This window comes from Muscardinus avellanarius (assembly GCF_963383645.1).
Source record: "Muscardinus avellanarius genome assembly, chromosome: 3".
In the NCBI taxonomy this organism is placed as follows: domain Eukaryota; kingdom Metazoa; phylum Chordata; class Mammalia; order Rodentia; family Gliridae; genus Muscardinus; species Muscardinus avellanarius.
Window position 1 is genome coordinate 160,296,896 of NC_137788.1, and position 26,185 is coordinate 160,323,080.

Here is a 26,185-nt window from a genome sequence, read left to right on the forward strand (position 1 = left end):
TCCAAGAACACCCCCAGCCCTATTTTCGATTCTTTATTTTGAAACAGAGTCATGCAAAATTGTGGAAGGCCTAAATAGCTGGAGACTAGCTGCAAACCTGTGATTCTCTTCTCTCAATCTCCCAAGTACTGAAATTAGAAGTGTGCGCCACCACGCTCAGCTAGTTATTTTGCAAGAGGGTCTCACTAAGTTGCTGAGGCTGGTCTTGAACCTGTGATCCTTCTGTCCCAGCCTCCCAAATACTGGGGTTATAGGTGTGTGTCAACATACCTGGCTTTTCTTTTATTTGGTACTGGGGTTCAAGGCGTTCTTAGCTACACCCCTCTACCCTTTTGATTTATTTTGCAACAGGGTCTAAGTTGCTGAGTCTTGCTAACTGCCATCCACGAACCTGCAATCTTCCTGTCTCAGGCTCCCAAACACTGGGATCAGAGGCACGCGCCACCACGCCAGGCTTCTTCTTTTTTACTTTGAAACAAGGCCTCGCAAAGTTCCTGAGAGTCTTGCTAAGATGATGAAACTAGCCTCAAACCTGCAAACCTCCTGTCAACCATCCAAGTCCTGGGATTAGGCGAGCACCACCAGGCTTGGCTTCATTAGCACTCTTCTGAAGTTTGATTTTGTTGCTTCTCTTGATGACCTCTATAGCAATGGTCCACAACCTACAGCACTCGGGCCAAATCCAGCTCATCAGCTAACAATAGTCCTTAAAAACAAACGAGCTGGTAATGCAGCCAGGGGAAGAGTGCTTGCCCAGCACACACTAGGTCCTGGCTTCAATCCTTAGCAACACACAGAAAATAAATTTAAAAACAAAAATATAGTCTATCTTAAAAAAAAAAAAAAAAAAAAAGCCAGGCATGGTGGTGCATGCCTGTAACCCCAGTACTTAGGAGGCTGAGATAGGAGGATCACAGATTTGCAGCTGGCCTCAGCAACCTCGGCCAGCAAACTCTGAAATGTTTATTTAGTGGGCCTTGAAGAAAACCTCTGATAGTGCCTTGCACAAGAACATCAACAAATGAGTCACAGCAGGAGGGGAACGATCCTTCTAAGGAGCCTGGTCAGCCCACGAGCCACGTGGAAGCGAGATGTTTCTTTAACCTACTTAACTCAGCAATTAAATTCCAAGAGCCTGGTTTTGCAGATGAGCCCCAAGGAATCTGCAGCTTTCCACATCACTGCGGCCACCTGCTACTTGGAGGTCATGTGTGATAAAAAGCTGCTGTCTGATACACACAGTAATACAACGAAATTTCCTTGAATTTAATAAAGATGCTAAAAATGTTACTCATCTTTTTAATATTTACAATGTCCTTTTTTTTTTTTTTTTTTACAGTTCTGTACATAGGAATAAATATACAGAAACAAACCCATCAACTGTCTGCATCAGTAATCCTCACTGGTGGGCTCACCATTTATAAGGAAGACATCATTCAACGCAACCTGTCACAGAGACCGACCTGCCAGGAAGGCCTTCTAACGCCAGAGGCCGTGACTAGCTTCACCACCAGGGCAAAAGGAGCTGGAGGTCTTTAGCTACCAACTAGCAACTCGCCAGAAAATCAGCCGCAGCACCGGCCTCCAGTGGAGTGTGGCCTAGTGGTGACGCCCACGTCCCATGCTGAGCGAAGCCTTCAACACGGGTGTAGTTAAGAACAGAAAGGCAACCCCGCCCCCCGGCTAGTCACTGTGAAAAGCGTGCGCAAGGCAATTGAATTCAGGGTCAAGGAATCACTTGCTAGTGTCAGGGCGGCACTAACAAGGCTCTTAGTTTCATCCGCCAGGCGACGGGCCTCTACGTCCAGGCCTCCAGGAGCAGGTGCCACCTCCTTCTCCAGTCAAAGGGTTATAACCTGGAATGAGAAGGGGAAGAGGAAAATAGAGATGGCTGAAAATTTGGGAACATTTCCTATCAAAAATACAACCGTGAGCTTAATGCACGTCCAAAGCACCGCAGAGTCCATTCTCGTGGACCTTTCTAAACCTTTGAGCTCTCATCTAAAAATGAAGTATTTTATATGTGAACGCAGTTTGAATGGGCTTTGGGGGGCGCTATTCAACTTCTTGGTCTTAACTCTCCAAAACATGGAAAAATTAACCTTCCCCCAAAAAAATCCTCTCAGGACGCCTGACTTAAGTATACGAAGCTGTAACTGTACCGCCTGATACAAAGTACACATTCAAATAAAGGCGGTGAGCCTGGTGGTGGTGCAAGCCTGCAATCCCAGCATGTGGGAGGCTGAGGCAGGAGGATCCTGGATCGAGGACAGCATGCAGTAATTCATGGGGACCCTGTTTCAGAATAAGAAAGCTCCAGGTACAAAGCCCCTGGGGTCAATCCCCACACGAATAAAACAAAGCAAGGATTGTTTAAGCTACAGACAATACATTTAAAAAGTTAAAACAGAATGGGAGCCGGGCGTGGTGGCACACTTGTAGTCCCAGCATTCGGGAGGCTGAGACAGGAGGATCACAATTTGCGGCCAGCCTCAGCTACTTATAGTGAGGCCCTTTGCAACTCAGTGAGACCCTGTTTCAAAATAAAGAATAGAATTCCATAGCTCAGAGATAGAATGTCCCTGGCCAGTACTGCAAACAAGCAAAAAAAAAAAAAAAAAAAAAAAAAAAAAGAATGTGGCTTGCCACCTGTACCCGCCAGAGCCGGGTCGTCAGTGCCTTCCCCAACGGGCTTCTCCAGGCAACTTGACAACTGGGGTCCTGGCTGAGCACGCAGGCGCCGGAGCCCGCCGGCCCCGAAAGAGCTGGTTTTGTCCCTAACTTGCTGTGGAATCTTCGGGCAATAAATCCCTGTGCCTCGGTTTCCGTACTCGTAGAACTGAGCTGGTCAGAGGCCCTAGCAAAGGGCCACTGGATGCCCAAACAGGCCACGCACTCGCGCGTGCCGCACAGCACACTTTCTATACGCATCTCTCTTAACAGTGCCATTATGTGCGCTGAAAACAGGCTCCCAGCAACGTAGCTTTTTTGTTTTTTTGGTGGTACTGGGGATGGAACCCTTCTACCTCCAGGCTACACTCCCAGACCTATTTTAGATTTGTTTATTTGGAAACAGGGTCTCTTAAGCCAGCGTGGCTGGCTTCGAACCTGCACGATCCTCCTGCCTCAGCCTCCCAAGCGCGGGGATTACAAGTGTGCGCGACCACGCTCGGCTTCAGCAACATAGTTTTAAAATAGCATTTTTGCCAGGGGTGGTGGCACACATCTGTAATCCTAGTACTCAGGAGGCTGAGAAAGGAGGATCGCAGGTTCAAGGACAGCCTCAGCAAGTAGTAAGACTCTCATCAACCTATCAAACCCAGTTAAAAAAATTAAAAATAAAACAGGAGCTGGGACTATACACCTGTAATCCCAGTAACTGGGAGGCAAAAACAGGAGGATCACAGGTTAGAGGACAGCCTCAGCAAGTAGTGAGACTCTCATCAATCTAGTGAGACCTTGTTTCAAAATAAAAATAAAATAGGAGTTAGGGTATAGCTCAGAGGTAGACTACCACTGGGTTCAGTTCGTATGTATGTATGTATGGTGTGTGTGTGTGTGTGTGTGTGTATGTATGCATGCGTGTATGTATAAATAAGTAAATAATGATAAAGTAGGGCTGGTGATATAGCTCAGAGGTAAACTGCCCCTGGGTTCAATCCTCAGCACCACACACAAAAAGTAGTCATGGGTTTCCATTTGTGCGCGAGTCCCTCTTTCCCAAGCAGATTTGAAATTCCTTAATAAAGAACACTGCCAGACTGCAACGGTGTCACTGAGAGCCCGGACTGCGCCACACACACAAAGGCTCTGGAGAGCACGTGTCTGTCTCCTGGAGGAAGGCGCCTGTGAGACGCTGGCGGACGCCCCGCCGCGTCCAGCCCCGAGCACTCACCTCCCCATGGGGCCGCGGTCGGCAGGACTGCTGCCGCCTCCCATTCTAACTGCTCAGTGAGGCCTCTGTGGCGTTCTCAATCAGTTCCTCTATTTAGGCATCAGAACCCTAAGCTTGGGAGTTAGTTTTAATGGGCTCTGAAACAAAGCAAGACAATCTTACTTCTCAAAGGCAAGCGCACTCTACTCGTGCTGAGCATTCCGAACACGAGGCATCCTCGTGTGCTTACCGCCTCCCCGCAGGGGCCTCCGGTCGGGCTTCCGCTTGGGGACGACGGATGAGGTAGAAGGCTCAGGACTGTCTTCCTCCTGTTTTGAATAACAGATTTAAGAATCACTGCAAACCTCCTTGGGGCTGGGACTATCGCTTGGAGGTCGAGCGCCTGCTCAGCACGTGTAAGGCCCTGGGTTTGATCCCCACACTGCTGGTCAGCAAAACGCAACACAAGCCGGGCGGAGTGGCTCCTGCTTGCAATCCCAGTGCTTGGGAGGCTGAGGCAGCAGATCACAGGTTCAAAGCCCGCCTTGGCAATTTAGAGGCTCTAAGCAACCTAGTAAGACCGTGTTTCCACGTAAGAAATAACATTGGGCTGGGGGTGTAGCTGGGAGGTAGCACGGCTCTGGGTTCAATCCACAGAACCAAAACAAAGCAACAAACCACAGAACAATGTCTGCTCCACAGACTTTCACCCATTCGAAAGTGTCAAGCCAGTACCTGAGGCTTCCTCGCACTTCTCTTGAAACTCCGGCCCTCTTGCAGGCTGTCCCACATCTCAATCTTCTGCCGCCTTCGCTCTTCTTCAAGCTGAGAAAGGACCACACAGTGCATAGAAAGAACTCATAAGCTGCCACTTTTCTCAAAGAAAATTCCAATTCTGACAATTCTTAACTTCAAAGTCCTTCAAAACAAATTTGCACCCATAATTTCCTTTGGCTAAAAAAGCTCTGGTGATCTGGTTGTGTGAGTTTACCTCGCAACAAAGCTTGTTTGTGCGCACTGTTATAGAGGCCAACACGCCACGGACAAGAACAGCGAATCATTCTGAACGTCGCCCTTCACAGGACGTTCGTGGGGAGTGGCTGCCTTGGAACAGGTGACAGGGCAGCGGGCAGCCGTCACCACCTGGCGGCACCTAGCCGCGCCTCTTAGGCAAAGCCCCTCGAGGCCCTCCGTGAGAAATAAAAAGCCAGGCTGGGGTATAACTCAGGAGGTGGAATGCCCCTGGGTTCAAGCCACAGTATATATCCCCCCCCCTCTCTCTCTCACACACACACACACACACAGAAAAACCCCCAGTACAATTAAAAAATAAAACAACAAAAAAGGGCTGAAGCCAGGCATGGTGGCACACTCTTGTAATCCCAGCATTCAGGAGGCTGAGACAGGAGGATCGCAGTTTGCTGACAGCCTCAGCTACTTAGTGAGACCTTTGAAACTCAGTGAGACCCTGTTTCAAAATAAAGAATAAAAAACAGGGCTGAGGGTGTAGCGTGGAGGTAGAACGCCCCTGGGTTCCATCCCCAGTACAGAAAAAAAAAAAAAAAAAAAAAAAAAGGCTGAAACATCTTCTGTGTGTCATATCTTGAGACCTGGACACACAATTGTTGAGTAATACTGCTGTAAGGGAATCACTTCAAAGCCAAAAAGAAACAAAAGACACTATTCCTCCAGAGTGCTTCTCCCTGGAGAACACCAAGCGCACAAAGCAAGCATGCCACCAGCACTAAGCCGCGAGGAAGGGACGCGGCCCCGGTCCCTGTCCTAAGAGCCACCCGACATGCACGCGGGCTCCGCCACACTCACACACCCATCTCCCTCTGGGGGCTGCACCTCACGCTGTAACGCTACACCCACACTATCCACAGTAGCACATTTTTTCTCAGTAGCTCCAATATTTACATCCTAGGACCTCAAATACCTGCCGGAGTTGACAGGCTAGGACCCCGTTCTGCAAGCTACAAATAAGCCAGGTGTGATGGCGCGTGCCTGTAATCCCAGTGCGTGGGAAGCAGACAGAGGGCTGCAGGCTCAGCATCAGTAACTGAGGCTGAGAACCTCGCTAAGAGACTCAAAAAAAGCGCCAGGTGTGGGGGCGCACGCTTGTAATCCCAGCATTCAGGAGGTGGAGACTGGAGGATAAGGCCCTTTGCAACTCAGTGAGACCCTGTTTCAAAAACAGAAAAGACTAAAATATAGGATGGGGGGGTGTGTGTAGCTCGGAGGTAGAGTGCCCCTGGGTTCCATCCCCAGTACCACTAAAAAGAGAGAGAGAGACAGACAGATAGACAGACAGACTCATAAAATCAGTTTGCCCTGGAAATAATTAATTCACCAAATACAACCAGTCATACCTGTCTCAGTTTTTCCTTATGCTTTTCAACTTGTGCGTTCAGTTCTTCTTGCATTTTTAAACGAGCAGCTGCTAAAGCCTCTTGCCGTTTAACAACAACATCGGGTTCTATAATGTCAGAAAAGAATCGGGTTGGGCCATCTTACGCAATACGACACGGGAAGTGCTGAGTGCGGCATCCAGGTGTGAATGAGGCCGGGAAGCAAAGGAGACTCCTCCCCAGTAAGCTTCCACGTGCTGCCTTAGTGGACAGGCAGCTGTCCTTGGCCACGGCTCTTCAGCCCAACACCCACACCACCGAAAACTGACTCAAAACACACATTTCTACAGGTAGGAGCCTGACCAACATAGCAAGCTTTATTTATTTGGCATTAGAGATTGAAACCAGATGCATTCTACCTCTGAGCCATAACCCAGCCCTTTTTATTTCTTTTCTTTTTTATTTCTTTTTTATTTTTGGTGGTATTGGGGATGGAACCCTTCTACCTCTGGGCTATACCTCCAGTCCTATTTTATATTTTATTTGGAAACAGGGTCTCTTAAGCCAGAGAGGCTAACTTCGAACCTGTGTGATCCTCCTGTCTCCACCTCCCAAGCGCAGGGATTACAAGCCTGCACCACCACGCCCGGCCTTTTATTTCGAAATAGGGCCAGGCAGGGTGACACACACTTGTAATCCCAGTAGTTAGGAGGCTGAGAGCGGAGGACTGTAGGCTCGAGGACAGCCTCAGTAGTAGTGAGATTCTCATCAACCTAGTGGGACACTGTTCCAATAAAAAAATAAATAGGCCTGGGGCTATAGCTCAGAGGTAGAATGCCTTCTGAGTTCAATCCCCAGTTCTGAGTTGCTGAGACTGGTCTGGAACATGTGATCTTCCTGTCTAGGTTTTCCAAGTACTGGGATTATAGGTGTGCACCACTGTGCCTGGCTAGTGAGCTTTATTTATTTATTTATTTTCTTGGGTGGTACTGAGGATTGAACCCCGGGGCATTCTATCTCCAGCCCTATTTTATTTCTTAGTTTGAAATAGGGTCTCACTAAATCATGAAGGGCCTGCACCTGGCCAAGAGTCTGCGCTCCACTTGTCTCTGCCTCCCGAGTATTGGGATTGCAGCCGTGGGCCATCAGGCCTGGTTTAGCATAAACTTTATTAAAAAAAAAAAAGTTTAGTGACTCAGACACATGACATTTTTTTGTTTTTGTTTTTTGAATTGAGGTCTCACTATGTTGCCAAGGGTAGAGATACAGACTTCTGGGCTCACTCCAGAATCCTAATGCACAGTCTCAGATAGTGGCCCTGTGTCTGAAATATAAGTGTTCTGATGGTCACGATGAGATTTCATTATACAATGTGGGTATTTCAGTACCTCACTCACACATGGTCATATTTGTTTTTTGTAGTACTGGGGATTAAACCCAGAGGCATTCTAACTCCGAGCTACACACCCAGCCCTTATTTTTTCTTTTCTTTTCTTTATTTATCTTTGCGGGTCTGGGAATGGAACCCAAGGGCATTTGACCTCCAAGCTACACCCATGCCCTATTTTTTTATTCTTTATTTTGAAACAGGGTCTCACTAAGTAGCTGAGGCTATCCGCGAACCACGATCCTCCGGTCTCAGCCTCCCGAATGCTGTAATTAAATTAAAGCGTGCGCCACCACGCCCGGCCTCCGAGCCCTTTTTAAAAAATTGCTCTTGCACTGAAGCAGATTCTCAATAAGTTGCTAAAGCTGTCCTCGAACCTGCGATCTTCCTGTCTCAGCTTCCCAAGTACTGGGATTACAGGTGTGAGCCAGAATTCCAGAAGACAAAGACAATGTTTTCCAAATCTTTACCCATCACTTAATTAGGCCAGAACTGCATGAGAAAAAGGTAAAGATTCTTGAGTAATTTACCTTTGTCTCTACAAAGGAAAAAAAAAAAAAAATGAAGAGCAAATGAACCCCAGGGCTTAACTTTGTTTTTATATGGTTTGTAAAACGAAGCTTTCCACCCCAGCCGCTGTAGAGACTCGATGCATGACAACTGGTGTCTGCTTTTTTTTTGAGTATTGCCCAGGTTTGCCTTGAATCCTGGGCTCACACAATGCTCCTGCCTCAGCCCCCACTGGGACTTCAGGTGTGTGCCACCATGCCTGGGTCAGACTTAATTATGCTGTTATCAAAACATTTCAGAAAGTGTAGCTTCTAGCTAATGAAAAGGCTACCTTTTTAAAGAGAATGATTTTTTGTTTGTTTGTTTTGTTTTTGTTGGTGGTACTGGGGTTCCTGGAAACCCTTCTACCTCTGGGCTACACTCCCAGACCTATATATATATTTTTAAATTTGGAAACAGGGTCTCTTAAGCCAGCGCGGCTGGCTTTGAACCTGCGCAATCCTTCTGTCTCCGCCTCCCAAGAGTGGGGATTACAAGCGTGCGCCACCACGCCTGGCTGAGAATGTTTTTGAAACAAGCAAATATAATTGGAAATTAGATCTGAGAAGCTGGTGAAAAATAAAAAGAGGGATATATGAATTAAGGCTGAACTTCTGGTCACTCTCAATGGTTCTAAAGATAACTCAGTAGACAGATCTACATGTTCCGAGCAACTCAAGTTTTCGTTTTAGTTCATCCCAAAATTAAAAATCATTCAACAAGATGCGCACTGAGTGTTAAGCAACATCAGGCAGGTTGAATTTTCCAGTTGGTTAAAATCTCTCAAACAGGGCCGGGGATGTAGCCCAAAGGTGGAGTGCTTGCCTAGCATGTGACAGGTCCTGGATTCAATTCCCCAATACTTAAAAAAAAAAAAAAAAAAAGGGCAGACACCTGTAATTCTAGTCCTCAGAAGTCTGACACAAGAAGAGAGCAGGTTTGAGAACAGCCTCAGCAACTTAGCAAAACCCTGTTTCCAAGCCAAAAATAAAAAGGGCGGCAGGAGGGGGATATAGCTTGGAGGTAAGAAGTACCAAAACAAAACAAACTAAAAGGCTGATGGTTTACTTTCATTTCTACTGTAGAAGTCTGACAACCTGAAAATAAATATCGCATGCGCACCAAAATCAACTTCAGAAAATAAAAAGCACCCCCACCCATGAGCACCGTGTACTTGTCACTCTTAACAGACTAGCTTTTAAATACATTTCTGTCCCACGCACTAACCCACAGCAGCCTGGGCTTGGTCCAGCTGCCTCTGCCTTAAGGCCCTCAGTCTGGTGGAAAGCTTCTGGAAGGCCACGTAGAAGAGGACGCAGCTGAAGAGGATGTACCAGCCATAGGTGGCCAGCAGGGAGCCCACTGCGGAAAGAAAGCAACTTTTAAGGAACCAATACTGTCCTTTCCACAAATCCCAACAGTTAAGTGCTGTTCCTGTCCCCGACACCGTCGCGTTCTAGCTGAAGAAACGGCCCGTAAGCAGCAGACAGTTACGATTCAGCTAAAAGTGCATCCGCTCGGGGACCCCCGAGTAGGGAGCCTTCTCCACCACCTGAGAGGCAGAGGGGCAGCCCGCAGGGTGGACGGGCCTGCGGCTGGGCTTTGAAGGACGGAGAGGGGCTCCTCCGGCTCGGGAAGACAAAGGCCTCTCGGAACTGGGGAGCCACCAATATTAAAACCAGGTGCCAGCCAGCGCGGGCTGCCAGGCGTGTTAGGAGTGGGGAGTGGAGGGGAACGCCGATGTCCAAGGGGCTCCAGTAACTGCAGCCGGAAGGGCCTGCGCGGATAAAGGACGGCCGCGACCAAGATCCGCGAGCGCCGCCCCGCTCGGGGGAAGTCTGCAGGCGACGTCCTGGCCCACTGCCCAGGCCTGCGGGCGAGGTCAGCGCCCGGCTGCGGCCAGGCCTCCCCGGCCCCCGCCCGGCGCGCAGCCGAGCACGACTCACCGAACATGGCGGCCGCCGGATAGCCGGCGGCGCAAGCCCCGCGGCCACTCACCCGTGACGTGCAGGAAGCGCAGCCCCTCGGTCTCCAGGGCCGGCCGCGTGGACAGCTGCTCCCCTTCGCGATCCATGGCCGCCGCCCCTGCCAGATGCGGCCGTCTCGCCTCCAAGGAGCGCGGCCGGCTGGTCCCTACGTACACGTGGCGTCTCCGGATGTGACCGGAGTCTCAGCCAATCGCAACTCGTAGATTGTCCCCGCCCCTACGCTCGACCAATCGCAGGGGGACGCGCCTGAAGGGCGGGGCCGGAAGCAGCGGGATGCCGGAAGTCCTCCCGACACTTGCCAGGTTATGGTGATCCTAGGAGCATCAAGCTCGCCACTGCGTCGCGTGAGCCCGAATGGCTGACCTCTCGGCGAATGTGCACTTTTATACTGATTGGACACTGAGGGCCGAGAGGATTAGGAGAGGATTAGGTTCCGCCTGGGCATAAGATTTGCGCCCACAGCCTTGCCCTGTGCCCTCGGGCGGCTGGGCTCAGCTCTTCTGCCACTCCCAGCCATTAAGAATCGCAGCCAAAGTCCATCCCCACGGAGGTGTAAAGCTGAAATACTGGCAGCTTCCTCCTACTTTAGAGCCAAGAAAGTCTCCAGGATCTTAAATGTTCTCCAGAATCAAAGCCTCTTGGGAAGGGGTTACCATAGCAACGGCACCATCCAGTGTTGACTCAAATGTGTCACAGATATTAATACATTTACTTATGATAGGGCCCTTTCCTCAGCCTGCAGTGCCTTCCTCTCCTCAAATAGCACCACCTCTCTGGCAACTAGAACTACCTTCTTTGATATTTCACGATTTGGGGGTGGGTACTGGAACTCAGAGGCATTCTACCTCCCAGCTACATATCCAGACTTCTTTAGTTTTTGAGACGGGGTTCCATTAGGTTGCTGAATATCTTGCTAAATTGCTGGGACTGAACTTGAACCCGTGGCCCTCTAGTCTCCCAAGTACTGGGATTATAGGTGTAAGACTCCATCTCTGGCTACATTTTGTTTTTTGGGAGTGTACCTAACTGTCAAAGGAAGGATTGAGAATTAGAAAATAATGTAGGAGGTGATCTTAAACTGCGTGCTTTTTCTGAATTATGGAACCAACAAGATCCTGTTCCTATGGAGCTGCAGTAGACTTATTCTTTGCCAAGAATAGAAGAGGTCCGGGTTGGGAGGTAACAGATGGTTGGGGTAGGCTAATTAAGGGAAGGGACGTTCAGGTCTTCTGGGAATGACTCAACATTTCCCAGGAAAGGCCCCACCTTTTTGTTCTTTTTATGCCTTTTTTTTTTTCTTTGCTGTACTTGGGATTGAATCCAGGGGCTGAGCAGCATCCCCAGGCCTTATTTTGAGCCAGGGGTCTCACTACATTGCCCAGGCTGGCATGGAACTTGCCAGCCTCTGCCTCAGCTTCGTGAGTGTCTGGGATTACAGGGGATGCCACCTCCACGGGTCTTTTATGCTTCTTTTTGGTGGTCCTGGCACTTGTCAAGTTGGAGATCGTCTGGTGGCCACTTCGGTGGTCACCTTAGATCCACCTCAGATCCTACCAGCTTGGGCTAGCTCACCGGAGAGGAGCATGATCCTCAGAGATAAACCAGATTAGGGTGGGGTGGAGAAATTCAGCCAGGTCGCCTAGGAGATACAAGATTAGGTCAAGGGAACAGTGCTAACATCCTGTCACAAGGCTGCCTTGGCCAGGAACTGAGAAGGCAAAAACAGGACAAAGGTGACCGGCAACCAGAACTGCCACTGGCCACGGCAGGCTCAACAACTGCCCTAACTCAGCTCCTTGCAGCCATACCCTTCTCGTGGACTGCAGGACGAAGTGAATTTCCCCACCCTTTTTGTATTTGGCCAGGTGGCTTGCTTTGGCTAATGGAAAGTGCGCAAAATATATCAGCCTTAGGAAGCCAATTTTTCTTCTTTTGGTACCAGAGATTGAATCCAGGGTATTGTTACCTCAAGAGAGTTATACCTCCAGCCCTATTTTGAAACAGAGTCTTCTTAAGTTGCTGAGGCTGGCTGCGAACTTGTGATCCTTCTGTCTCAGCCTCCCGAGTACTGGGATCACAGGTGTGCGCCACCATGCATAGCCTAGTGTTTACTCCTTGTGCCTTTGGTAGGCTGGCTGGTTCGTCCAAAGAGAACGAGACATGCAAGGCCCAGCCACTCTGGTGAGCTCGCAGGTCTGCAATGAAGAGCAGAGCCCCTGTGGGAACAGTGGCCACTGCTTAAATCTCCAGAGTTTTGGGGTAGTTTGTTATGTGACATTATTGTGGCAGGAGCTACTGATAAACTGCCAAATCTCCCACAAAAGTACAAGCAATAAGATGGGATCAGGGGTGTGGGGGGCTTAAAGGAGGGCAGAGATGGCAATAAAACAATAATGTTCCTCAAACATGAATACTAGGCCCACTATTCTTTGTTTTCAGTGCTGGGGAAGGAACCCGGGGTCTCACACCTGGTGTGTAGGCACTCTACTACGGAGCCCCCCCCAACCCCAGGAAGAATGGAGTCCTCTCATCACCGGCAGAAACAGTGTTCACCCTGCATTCACAGAGGGCAGCCAGGCTGCAGAGGCCTATCACAAGATACTGGAGCGCTGGCGCCCAACCCAACCCAGGACGAGCAGACTCCATGACACTCAGCAGAAGCCAGTGCTCCGAAGGCGCGGTCTCCCAGGGGTGGCAGGGGCTGAACACAGTCTTTTGTGTTTTAGGCATCTTGCCTTGTAAGATGTTACCAGCTGACCCACAATCACCAAGACACGCCAGAGACTACTCAAGAATGGTGCTCACATTTCAAATCAGCAAAGGGGCTCTCAAAACCCAACCCGAGAAATGAGAATGCCCAGGGGGAGCCCAGAGCGCTGGGGGTTTGAAAATGCTCCCCACTAAGCGTCATATTCTGGCTCAGGAACATTGATGACCGCTGAGGGGAACTACTGGCTAGTGGACGCCGGTGTGCCTTAGCCCGCCCCAAGGAAGCCATGACTCTTCTACGTGTGTTTTACAGGCTGGAAGATGCGGCTCCAACTAACAGAAAAAATTAATCAACAACCTATTCATTTGTATAATACTCAAATGCAGTTTTAATTTAGGTCAAAGGGTGCTGATCGGTGTAAGTCCGGAAGCCCGGGGCCTTTCTCCAAACTTTGAGATGTAAACATCTCCTAGATGGCAGGACAGCCACCCACGTTTCCAACCCGAATGTGTCCTCGTCCGTCACTGCAAATATACGACGACGGCGTGGCCGCACAGCCAGTGGCCTTTATTTTTACCATTTGTAGAAAACTGACACTTGGATTTGGGACTTTATATTACAAAAGCATCTCTGAGTTGCAGCCGCGCCGAGACGCCCTCTGCTCACTCAGCAAGGCGGGTTTCCGCACTCCAAGAGCGACCTGTCTCAGCCGCGTCACAGCCAGCGCCTCAGGACCCGTTGGTAACTGTGTCTTCCTCCATCTCCTCTTCTCCGTCGTCGGCGGGCCCTAAAGAGAAGCACAGACGAGGTCAGGCCAGGCTCGGCGTGTTCACTCAGTGCGCGTGCCCGCTCTGCGGCTCCCGTGCGGCGGCCACAAACGAGGTGCAAACCCAAAGCACCCCTGTGCTCGAGCTGGCAGCGCAGAGAGGCTTTGGCAGGTATTGGAAGACACAGTCGATTTCCAAGAAGAGGGTCACGAAGACGTTTCACCCACATCTAAACCACTGCCGCCGGCTGCGGTTGGCGATTCATTTCTTGTGAAGACACAAAGGTCATACCTGTGTTTAACTCTTCCACTACTTTGGACAAAGAAACTGGGAATGCTCAAAAGTCAGGTGTGGTGGCTAATGCTTGTAATCTCCATTACTTGGGAGGCCGAGACAGGAGGATCACAGGTTGAAAGCCACCCTCAGCAACTTAGCAAGAATCTTGGCAACTTAATGAGACTCCACTTTTAAATAAAAAATAAGACCAGGAGCGTAGCATAAAGGTAAAATGCCCTCAAGGTTCAATCCCCTGCACCACAGGCAAAACAAAACCCAAACCATGACGTCTTAGTAAATTGTTGAGGCTGGCCTCAGACCTGTGACCCTCTGGTTTCAGCCTCTCAGTGGATCACCAAACCCCGCTCTACTGCACTTCATTTTTCCCATCACACTTTAAATTCCAAGAGTCACTGAAGCCCAGATAAAACATTCCCGGGGGAGCAAGCTAGTGGAGCAGCTCTATCCTGCTGCAGTCACATACGCAGTTTTGCTACTGCCCCTTCCTGACCTCCATGTCAGATCCCCAGCGTGCGCCAACCCAGCGCACACCCCACGGGGCGCTCTGCCTGTGCCAGGAGCCTCACACGCCGGCCTCTGGGCCCAAGCGTGTTTCTCCTGCAGGCCTCGGTGCTCCTCTCTGCCCCCACCCAGTCCAGCAGCTCTCAAATCTTTAAGGCCAGGCCCTAAACAGCCCTCGCTCACGTCCATGACACGCACTAATTCTGTATCTAAATTAAAACTCAGAATTTTAAAAAGCAGTTAATTCATGAAACCAAAATCCACTGTTGACATTTTTGTGAAAGAACAGTGTTTTCTAAAATATCTCGTGAGAAGTTTGATGTTGCTAAGCATTTTTGCATAATCTCTGTAAAGGCTGATTTGGTAGCAGTCAGCCAGACTCTCATATTAGCTTTGGCTCTGCACCTGTTGTAGCGTGGTTTTGATTATAGAATATGAAGAAAATCAAGTCACATAACATAGGAGAAATATTTCAATTCCCTTTGCAGGTAACTGCAGATATCTTTAGGTAGTATGCCAAAATTTGACATGGGGCGCCTGTTTCCCACTTCTGAGATGGAGTCTTGCTGTGGCCTGGGCTAGCCTCAAATGATCCCCCTGCCGCAGCCTCCCTAGTAGCTGGGACTTAGAGTGCGCCACCAGGCAGGGCTCACAAAGGGAAGTTTCTCAAGGGTCGGTGTGAATGCTCAGTTCAATACGAAGCCAAGTTTGGAAGCGTATCCATGGATTGTGTTCTTACTCTTACCTGAATATCCATTTGTCTAACATTTGGAAAACAGTGTTTCACTGACTTCAGTGAAATGTTCAGTCATTTCATGAAAGTATCAAAAATCATATTTATTAATATTCTCATTGATTTCTACAGAATTTATTTTGTAGTACTCGGGATTGAACTCAGATCCTTGTGTGTGCTAGACAAGTGCTCTTCCACTGAAAAATACCCTCAGCCCCTTTTATTTTTTGAAGAGTATGGTAAGTTGCCCAAACTGCCCTTGCACTTGAGATCTCCCTGCCTAGCCTTCTGAGTTCCTGGGACTATAGGCATGTACAGTGCCTGGTTCTCCCAACAACCTTTTGAGGTCGTTTCTACTATCATCTCAGATTTAAAAAGGTTTTAGACTTGAAAGTACTTGACTAAGACAAAGAAACTTGCCAAAGGACAGAGCTGATGAGGCTAAGACTTAAGTCTCGGGCTGGTTGACTCGAGTCGGTGCTCCCAAGCACTAAGTGACCATGACAGCCACGTCTTGCTTCACAACAGGGATCCGTTCAGATCTGCATGGCAGTTTTGTTGTGCCCGCACAAACAGCACCGAGAATGCACGTGCACAGACCTGGATCCAATGCCCAGGACACTGCCAGGCCGTGCGGCACTGCCTACGCTTGCAGCCTGTAACCTACAGAGCACGTCACTGTTCTGATCGCTGCAGGCAACTGTGATGCAGAGTATTTGTTTATCTACACATGCAAGCTCTGTGAGCACAACCGTGTGGCACGTGACGCAATGCTACGTGGGCCACCGCCCACGAGGGACCTCTAGAGTTCGGTTCACGCCATGCTCCGTGACGATGCTCTTGCTCAGACTGCCCCGCCCCACCCCACAGCGCTGCGGCGCCACTTTCTTTACCAGGTACTGTTTTCTGGGTTGTGTAGCCACTGCAAGTGTAAGACTGTTTGGAAGTGAAAGACAAAGCCGCCTCTGACCTGATCTGCGTTCTCTTCCGGGTATCTGGCCCGACTGCAGCAAGCCCTTCAGCCTCTCCACTTCAGCCAGAGTCGACGCATTGGCTATAGCGTTCTAGAAGACATTGGAGATGGCCGGTTAGCGGCAACCAAGTATCCACCACCCAGAAAATGCCTACAGAAGTTCACAGCAAACTTTCAAATGGGAACATGAGTGTTCTGTGTCAAGAGAAGAATTTTATTGGTGTCCTGAAATACACCTAGAAACAAATCATTCATTTCCAAAATCTTATGAAAGAGATCAAGTATCATTTCACATGTCCCAAAATTTCAGCTAAGCATCTATTTGAAATTATATTACTAGACACTTCTAGAGGTCTTATTATAAAATTAGAGTGATGGATCAACAGGATCTGTCAGCAAGCCTTTGAAAAAAAAAATCAAGGCAAACACTGAGATCACACACTAAAGTAACTAGTGGCTCTAAGTGATAAATGCATCTTGGGAAACGAGAAAGACGCTGGTGCCCCGCTTCCACTGGCTCCGGCAGGCAATCTAAGCCAAAGGCCGCCAAATAATCAACGGGTGGGGGAGGGGAGGAGCTGGGTTGCAGTACTGGGCATGACCGAGTGTCCTACAGCTGAGCTGCAGCCCCAGCACCTCTTACTTCTCATTTTGAGCCAAGGTCTTGGTAAGTAGCCAAGGCTGGCTTCAAACTCATGATCTCCTGTCTCAGTCTCCCAAGTAACTGGGATTGTGCACCACCACGCTCAGCTAAATAGTAACTTTAAGCCAGTTTTTCCGTAATTAGTACTATAGCTGCATTTTAACAACTGTGAGGAAAATGGAACCTGCAGTGTTCAGAACTTGGTTTACTACACTGCGTCCTAATCTCACCTCAGCTCTCTGCAGCCCAAGAATCCCGGTGCATTATTTATTTATTTATTTTTATTTTTTTGCCATACTGGGGGTAGAACCCAGGGGCATTCTACCTCTGAGCAACACCCTCAGCCCTATTTTTTATTCTTTATTTTGAAACAGGGTCTCACTGAGTTGCACAGGACCTCTCACTAAGTAGCCGAGGCTGGCCGCAAACCGCGATCCTCCTGTCTCAGCCTCCCCAATGCTGGGATTAAAAGCGTGCGCCAGCACGCCTGGCTATCGCATTATTACCTTAATTGCTTCCACGTCTCCTGGAGATGGTCCACCTTTCTTTTTGTCAGTTGGCAAACCAGCACCTGGATTGAAACTTGGGAGGGAGGAAGAACATAACTGTTAAGTCCTGACCAATGCAAGTTGCTTCTCTTTTACTTTCAAAAGCTTTTGAAAGTAATTCAACCAGTGTAGTATCTTATCTTTGTTAACAAACTGATACAAGAACTCTCTCCTTCAGAAACACCACCCAATTCATCTTCCTATAGAGAAAACAAGATGTATAAAGTACCACATTAAGACCGCACAGAGATTTGGCTCTGCTGACCTAGTAGAAATGTGATGTGATGTATGGGCCATGGGTGGCCACACACTATCAGCACTCAAATGTAATACCGCATTTAAAGTTTTACTTTGGTAGGTGGCAAGCTGCCAGGCAGTGTTTCTGAAGGTGAAGTGGAGTTAAGCCGGACATCCGTGTCTTACGTTTTGCTTCTCCTGGCAATATCCTTTGCAAGCTGTGCACCCCGTTTGCCCTTGAACATTTTCTCTGCTTCCTGACGCTCCTACAGCGACACCACACACAGAGTTAATGGAAATAGGAATACCACATGTGTTTAAGATGCATTCCTCAGAAAACATGGAAGAGAACTCTTCTGAAATACTCTGGGCTGGCCAAATTATCAAAAAGCCAGTTTTATACCAAAAGAAGACAATGGTCTTGCCTTCTCTGGTGAAGCTCCCTGAAGAAAGTTCCCTCAACTAGTTAAAGGGAGGGGCTGTCAAAGAACTAAGAAGGGAGGAAAAAAACAACAAAAAACAAAAACAAAAATAAACCAGTGCAAAAAAACAAACAAACAAACAAAAAAAAACCAAACAGCTAGGACTTCTCACCACGGACTAAACTCCTCACTGGGAATATATCCAAGCAGACAACCCACTGCGTAGCTGTATCATTCTGCCAGCTTTGCAAGGTCTAACATTAGCTAACAGACTTAATTCAAAGATCTACCATTAAGCTCTGCTATGAGAAAAAATACTCTGACGACAGGTTCCTTCCTGCCCTCCTCCCTTTTGGTAAATGCAGGGCTCTCGTACTTCTGAGCTATGAGCTATAGCCCCAGCCCTTTTAATTCTGAAACAGGGGCTGCTAAGTTGCTGAGGCTGATCTTAAACCTGCAATCCTTCTGTCCCAGCCTCCCCGCTGGGATTATAGGCGTGCATCACCACGCCCAGCCCTGTCCACATTCTAAATTACATACTGGTAAAACTTATTTGATTAGTCAATTTAAACACCCAATAACAAAAGTATAAAAACTACAGTCTCTATAATGACTTACATCCAAACAATAATACCTACTTTTAGTTTCACTTTCTGAAAATCCAGCACTCTGACTTGGGGAACTTTATAAATCACATACAGTCTGTAATGCTTCTTATTTGTGACAGGATTTCTTAGAATGCTACAAGAACGAGAACAACACAATGTAAATCTTGTAGACCAGTGAAATAAACCTATAAGAAAAATCTATTCTTCGCATGTTGATGTTATAAAAATTTAAGTAACATTAGACCCGCCTTTGATAACTTTTTAAAAGGTACTTTTAACTGATTGCTTTAAGGTCACAGCTGATGAAATTGTTAAGGACGGCATTTGTTGTCATTGCAACAAATAGTTTCCATACCTTAGGTAAGTCAGTGATTTGAGCGATGCCAATGGGTCCAGGTCACCCTGTAACATGAGTAATGGCCACAGATAAGAACACTGATATCACATGCTATTTGTGTGTGTGGGGGGGGGGCGGAATGGATCGGGGGATTCTACCTGAGTTACAGCCCAGACCTACTGTAGTTTGCATTTTGAAACAGGGTCTTGCTAGGTTGCTCTTCAACCTGCAATCCTCCTGTCTCATTCTCCCAAGTACTGGGATGATTAGTGGGCATGCGCCACCATGCCCAGCTCTACTTTGGTATTTTGAAGTGGCAAAAGTGTCCATTATTTTTAAGCCAGGCATGGTGGCACACACTTATAATCACAGGATTCGGGAGGTTGAGACAGGAGGATCGTAGGTTCACGGACAGCCTCAGCTACTCAGTGAAGCCCCCTGCAACTTAGTAAGACCCTGTTTCAAAATAAAGAATAAAAAATAGGGCTGGGAGTATAGCTCAGAGGTAGAATGCCCCTGGGTTTAATCCCTAGCACTGCTAAGACCCAAAACACAACGGCACCCATTTTTTATTGTCCTGGTGCGTAGTGCAATAGCAGCACACCAATGAGTCTTACTTTCCACTGAATAAATTGGTGAATACATGTAAGCTTCTTCAAATCTTGGCACTGACAGCGTCTGTCTCAACAGTAAAAGACACACAAAATTTACTTCCCATGGCTATCTCAAAATGGACCCTGAGCAGTGATTCAAAAGAGAAAACAGCGCTGAAGCTGTGACCTGGGAGCACGCTCTTCATCCAGGAGCCCGAGCCAGGGTCCTGGCGTAATGTCCTGATTGTTGCTCGTACTTCCCAAGTGTCTGGGAACAACATGTATTATCTTTGAGAAAAACTATATTTATCCTATGCCCCCCTCATCACTTAAAATAACTTCAAGACAAAATAAACAGTATATCAGCTACTTAGTGAGGCCCTCTGCAACTCGGTGAGACCCTGTTTCAAAATTAAAGAATCAAAATAGGGCTAGGGGTGTAGCCCGGAGGTAGAATGCCCCGGGTTCCATCCCCAGTACTGGAAAAAAGAAAAGAAAAGAAAAAGTATAGCTTAAAACAAAACAAACAAAAACTCATCAAATTATGGGAAGAAGTCAGGATAGCTTAATGAATCTCCCAAAATTGACAAAAACCATAATAGAACAAGGATAGCAAAATCAAACACCCATGGTCAATGGCAGCTAAGCAGATGACAAGATGTCTCCTAAACCCTACGAGAGGAACAAGTTGGGACATGATGCTTTAAGCTTCAAGACTCGCCTGGTGAGAGTATTTGTACAGGAAGAAGCAGAGGGAAGACAAGCAGGTCTCTGAGAAGCTGCAGAACTCAGAAGCACCAACAGGTGCTTAGCTGGATAGCAGCAGCCCAGGCTGGCGCATCCCAACAACGAGACTATAAGCCTGGCAGGGCTGCGGCAATTTGGGCCCGTCCTAAATGCTAACCAGAAATTGTCTTTTCCAGAGAAAAAGGTGCCGGGAAGAGATCAAGACTGCGTAGACGGGACAGTGAGGAAAAAAGTAGAGATAAAGCAACACGTACACCAAACTGGAAGGACGCAGGGAAGACGCGCGCGTCCCCATCCACGGATGACAGGCAAGCTCCTCAAGTGGTCCAGACTAAAAAGCAAAAAGCTGTGAAGTGGCTCATGCCTGTAGCCCAGACTACGTGGGAGGCTGGGGCAGGAGGACCACAGGTTCGAGGCCCGCCTAGGCAACTCAGCAAGACCCACTCTCAAAATTAAAAAAAAAAAATTAAAAAGGGCTGAAGATGTATGTCAGTGGTAGAGTGCTCCTGGGGCCTACCCTCAGTACCACAAAACAGAGAAAACTGGGGAGGGGGAACAGACAGTGCTACGGAGCAAACTGCCATCTCCAAGCACACCAGCAGGGGGAGCTTCAGCCCAGCGCTAGAGCTACAGCTAGGTCCCCAACTGGGGCCCCGAAGAAATACAGAATAGAATGCAAAGTTGCAACTAACTGCATCTTTCTATTTTTTCAACTAAAGAAGGCAAGGTCTTGAGTATTTTCTTATTCCTGAAAAGGAGGCAATAAGACAAGTAAGTGTGGGGCCCTCTGCTTGATACTGGCGTACCACCCCCGAGGATAATTCAGAGATGCACCATCTACGGCACAGTGGCAAGTCAACGGGCTTTTAAAGAACAAACGCAGAACAAGTTGTGGGGTCTGAGATGTCTGGGGCCACTACACTGTGTTGTTTGGGAAAATAAAGGTGTTGGTTAACCTTAAACTTAGGTAAAGAGGACGGCTAAGAAACGTGGAAAGCCGGGCCTGATGGCACACACTCGTTATCCCAGCATTTGGGAGGCTGAGACAGGAGGATCTGGGTTTGCGGACAGCCTCAGCTACTTAGTGAGGCCCTCAGCAACTTAGTGAGATCCTGTTTCAAAAAATAAAGAATAAAACCTGGGCATGGTGGTGCATGCTTGTAATCCCAGCATGTGAGAGGCTGAGACCAGAGGATCGCAGTCCGCAGACAGCCCCAGCTACTTAGTGAAGCCCTCCGCAATTTGGTGAGACCCTGTTTCAAAAAATAAATATAAAAAATAGGGAAGGGGGTGTAGCCTGGAGATAGGTACAATGCCCTGGGTTCCATACCCAGTACCGCCAAAAAAAAAAAAAAAATATATATATATATATACATATATATATATGAAACATGGAATAACAAAAAAGAGTAAAGAGCCAGGCGTAGTGGCACATACCTGCAATCTCAGTACTTGGAAGGCTGAGACAGGAGGATCACAGGTTCAAAGCCAGCCCCAGCAATGTAGCGAGGCTTTCAGTGACTTAGTGAGACCCTGTTTCCAAATACAAAATAACAGAGGGCCGGAAGTGTAGCTCAGAGATAGAATGTTGTGGGTTTAATCCCCACTACCACAAACAAAACAAAACAAAGTCAAAAGGCCAGCCAGAACTGGAAGATATTTAGAGCATTTACAACTCAGGCCTGCCTAGCATGTGCGAGGCCCTGGGTCCAATGCCTACGGCAGCACCATAAACAAAACAAAACACCACTGCACAAAATCAAAGTAACCCCGCAAGCCCGGTTCTGAATAAGGAGCAGGCAGCACCTGTAACCCCGCCGAGACTCAGTGCTCCCTGGCAGCTTACCAGCTCCACGAGACTGTTGTTGGTGAGGATGAGCTCCGTGAGGCAGGGCAGAGCCTGGTCCAGGCCCTCACCGATGCGGCTAAAGCAGAGTGAAAAGTAAGTGAGCTAACAGGGGATTTCCATCCTCCCTCAGAGGACCTCAGACCTCGCAGCTCCTTCCTCCCCACTCTCTCCCGGAGGGGAACCGGCACGAGAAGCAGCCTCGTGCGAGGTACAGGGTCCATGACAGGAGTGGGATGACTTTAGGACTCCTGCCTCCTGAACACTGCCTGGCAGAACCTGCAAGATGGCGAGAGGCCTGGGCAGGACATGCTACTCACAGTTCAAGAACAAGGCAGATAACTATACCAGCGGAAGGGTTAACCTATAAACAATATTTCTATGCTATAAGGGAATGGCTAACCTACGAGAAAGACTTCTAACTATAAATCTCAACCTACCACTCAGTACTTCCTTAGACATTATCTATAAACCTTTGATATCCTTCTCCAATAAAACTGGTAGAGACAATAAGGTCAAAAATATCATAATTTCAGTAAGCTATATTTTAGAAGTTGTGAAGAAAAATACCAGAGAGCATATATTTTTTAGTGAAAAATCTCTCTGGTAACTGCTTTAGAAATCAAAACGTGTACACAGCAGCATGTTTTTAATTTGAATTGGAAACTTTGGGAAATATACAAGTAGTGAGTAGCTGCAAATAAGACTAGGCCAATGCCAAGTAAATCTCTCAGTGGAAAAAGCGCCATTCACTTCTGATTTTATTAAGAAACCTGCAGGTGTAGCTGGAAGTAGGTATGTTCTACAACTCCCTCGGGGCACGCTGCAACATCTACGGTAGGGGGAAGGCCACTCTCCACCAGCACACACTTACCATATTCTGTTGTTGTTTACTAGTAAGGTTTTCAGTCTTCTCAGCAAGGGAAATCCATCCAATTTCCTAATCTCATTGTCAGAAAAATCAATAGCATCAAACTGGTCTAAGGTAGCACCTAGGTTTTCAATGACAGGAATTTTATATCCTGTAAAATGAAGGGAAAAAACCACGATAGGTTATTAATATAGTTGAAAGTTCCTTCAAACAGTAGAATTATTTCTTGGCAATTTGACTCAATACTTTCATTGATTCAAGAAGTATTTAGCTATCACCTACACCATTTTGGACACTAAAAATAAATGATAAACACGTCCTAAGTTTCTATGCCAAGAAGCTTATGCTCTATCTAGCAGTGGACTTAAAGATGCTGAGGAAGCCAGGGTGGCGGCGCACGTTTGTAATCCCAGAACGTGGGAGGCTGAGACAGGAGGATCAAGGTTTGTGGACAGCCGCGGCTACTTAGTGAGGTCCTCATTCCAAAATAAAAAATAGGGCTGGGGGTGTAGCTTGGAGGTAGAATGCCCCTGGGTTCCATCCCCAGTAACACACACACACACACACACACACACACACACACACACACACACACCGAGGACAACACGGACACAGGCAATGATGACATTCTAAGAGTAATGCTGATAATTAACATTTACAGGAACATTTTCAAGCCAAATTCAAAGCGCTCATCAGCACATCACATCTCCATGAGGCGGTGAGTTATCCCTTATTTCACCTCCAGCTCCAATTCAATTCAAGGTCAACAATTTATATACAACCAGCAAATCCCACCGTGAACAAATTATCATGCTAAACAAGGAAAATGTACAAATCCAGCCAAGGTGAGAACATACAGTCAAGAGCCCTAGGGAGCCAGGTGTGGTGGCGCATGCTTACAATCCCAGTACGTGGGATGCTGAAACAGAAGGATCACAGGTTCCCAGCCACTTGTGAGGAAACAGGAGGTTCACAGGGTTCTCAGCAACTTGTGAGGCCCTCTGCAAATTAGTGAGACCGTTTCAAAGTAAAGAATAGGGCTGGGGCCATAGTTTGGGGATATAATGCCTCTGGGGTTCAATACCCAGTACCCCCACACACAGGAGCCATAGGAACTATTGCTTCAAAATTACTGCACCAAAATAAAGATTCTCAACAGAGTAACAGATAAACATGTGCCAAGAGAGCCAGAGTGGGCAATTTTCTCACTGGACCTTTCTCTGCAAACCTTAATTTCAACAAAAAAAGGACAGAGGCTCCCCAAAGATCAGCAAGTGATCTTAGCAGAAAGCAGAGCTGGTATCCCTGGTGCTGAGACTGAGATCATGGTTTCCCCAAGCCGCGAGCAAATTATTTTCTAAAGAACGTGCTGTTTACACCTTTCTAAAGCCTCGTCTTGAAATACTAAGCAGCTGGTTGCATTCCCCATCCCCCCCCTTTTTTAAAGCCAAGCTGTACTATGGTGGAAAGAGATATAGGGACTTGAGTACCTGGAAGAGGCTCAATCACCAAACACATGGAAAAGACAACGTGAACTCTGGTGAAACCGTTCCACCTTACAATGTGTCCATACAGGGAGATCCCAGAGGATGCAAAATAGTTAAGGGCTGGGAAAGGTGGCGCATGCCGCTAATCCCAGTACTGCGAGGCCGAGACCGGAAGATCTCCGGTTGGAGGTCAGCCTTGGCGGTTTACTGAGACCCTGTTCAGAATAAGAAAATAAAATCGGGCTGGAGTGTAGCTCAGGGGTACAGTGCACTTGGGTTCAACCCAACTACCACATACACGCAAAAGAGCATGCTGCGGGGAAAGCAACCACTTTTGTTCCGGGACTTAACTTTCCTCCTTCGCAAAAGAAGACAATATAAATGCTATCTAAACTTAAAATTACCATATTACCTACATACTAAGAACCATCGAGTCGCCCCGCACCAGAGTCACAGCCATTAATAAGCCTATTTCCCTGGCCCGAGGTGGCCGACTGCGGGACCCGCCGGGGAAGGCCTGGCCGATAATGGACCAGGAAGTGGTGTCGGTGTCGGGGAGCCGGGTAACAGGCCTCCGAAGCGCCTCGCGGGGCGCTCCTGTGGCAGCCATCAGCCCGGGGCGATCCCGACTCGGGGTCCACACTGCGGGCCCTCGGGCCGAGCTCCGGCCTCGCCGCACGCGGCAGGGGGCGGGCGTGGAGGCCGCGCACGGAGGCCGGAGGCCCGCCCGGCTCGGGACTCACCGCGGAGGTCCAGCTCGCGGTCCCGCACGGCGTTGGTGTACTGCGCCGCCTGCTCGATCAGCTCCGCCGTCAGCTTCACCATCCTGCCGCCTCCCGCCGCCCCGCGCCGCTGCCGCGCTGCCTCCCGCCAGCGAGACGTCCCAGCGTGCCCCGCGCCCGGCCACTAGGCTGCACCAATCGCCGCCGCCGCATGCGCGCGCAGCTCGGCCGCCAGGCAGGAGCAATCGAAAGAGCCTGCGCGCGCAGCTCAGCTGCCAGGCAGAAGCAATCGAAAAGAACCACGCCCCCTTCCCCTCCAGGCTCCTGCTCTAAAGTCCAGGTGCGAGCCTAGGGAACGTCTCTGCGTCTGGGCTCTTCGCTAGGATGGCTCTGGGAGTCTTGGGGGCTAAGGATTATAATGTTCACGTCCAGAAGTTGAACAAGACGCAGAAACATGGGAGTAGAACTTTCTCATACACCAGTGCTCCAAGGGTGTATGAGTCCTGTCTCCATCCAGGAGCGACCGGACCCCGTAGTCAGCGAATGCTCCAGGACTTCAGTTTTCTGACCTGGCCTTAGGCTATGGACGTTCCGCTACACCCGAGAGACCCAGGCTTGGGTCAGTGGCTTCGGGCAGGCCGCTGGCAATGCCCCATGACCCGCAGGCCCACCCAGCCCCTGGTACTGTGGGGTTTGCGGTCAGGCTCGTGGTCTCCAGGATTTTTTTTTCTGGTGGCGGTATTGGGGATTGAACCCAATCCCCAATATTTTTACCTCTGAGCCAGGTGCACCGCCAGTCTTATTAATTTGGAAACAGAGTCTCACTAAGCTGCTGAAGCTGGCCTTGAACCTGTGATCCTTTTGTCTCAGCCTCCCAAGTACTGGAATTACAGGCACGCGCCACCACACCCAGACACCCAGCGTAGATATTTAAATATTTATATCGAAGCCGGGTGTGGTGGCGCATACTTGTAATCCCAGCCTTTGGGAGGCT

General features: G+C 48.5%; 2 protein-coding genes across 2 annotated transcripts; both read right to left on the bottom strand.

Annotated features, from left to right (window-relative positions):
- Positions 1-1,776: 1,776 nt before the first annotated feature.
- SELENOS (selenoprotein S) lies at positions 1,777-10,235 on the bottom strand (the record flags this gene model as incomplete). The annotated part of the gene is given in 7 exon segments (XM_080693463.1): positions 1,777-1,856; positions 4,125-4,203; positions 4,610-4,699; positions 6,247-6,353; positions 9,389-9,523; positions 10,108-10,144; positions 10,146-10,235. Coding segments are annotated over 7 exon segments (618 nt in total).
- Positions 10,236-13,587: 3,352 nt separating this feature from the next.
- SNRPA1 (small nuclear ribonucleoprotein polypeptide A') lies at positions 13,588-25,294 on the bottom strand (the record flags this gene model as incomplete). The annotated part of the gene is made up of 9 exons (XM_080692363.1): positions 13,588-13,646; positions 16,128-16,221; positions 17,280-17,355; positions 17,745-17,824; positions 18,619-18,721; positions 18,944-18,990; positions 22,112-22,190; positions 22,986-23,133; positions 25,213-25,294. The coding sequence occupies 9 exons, from the start codon at positions 25,292-25,294 to the stop codon at positions 13,588-13,590; spliced, it is 768 nt and encodes a 255-aa protein (XP_080548489.1).
- Between the last annotated feature and the right edge of the window lie 891 nt (positions 25,295-26,185).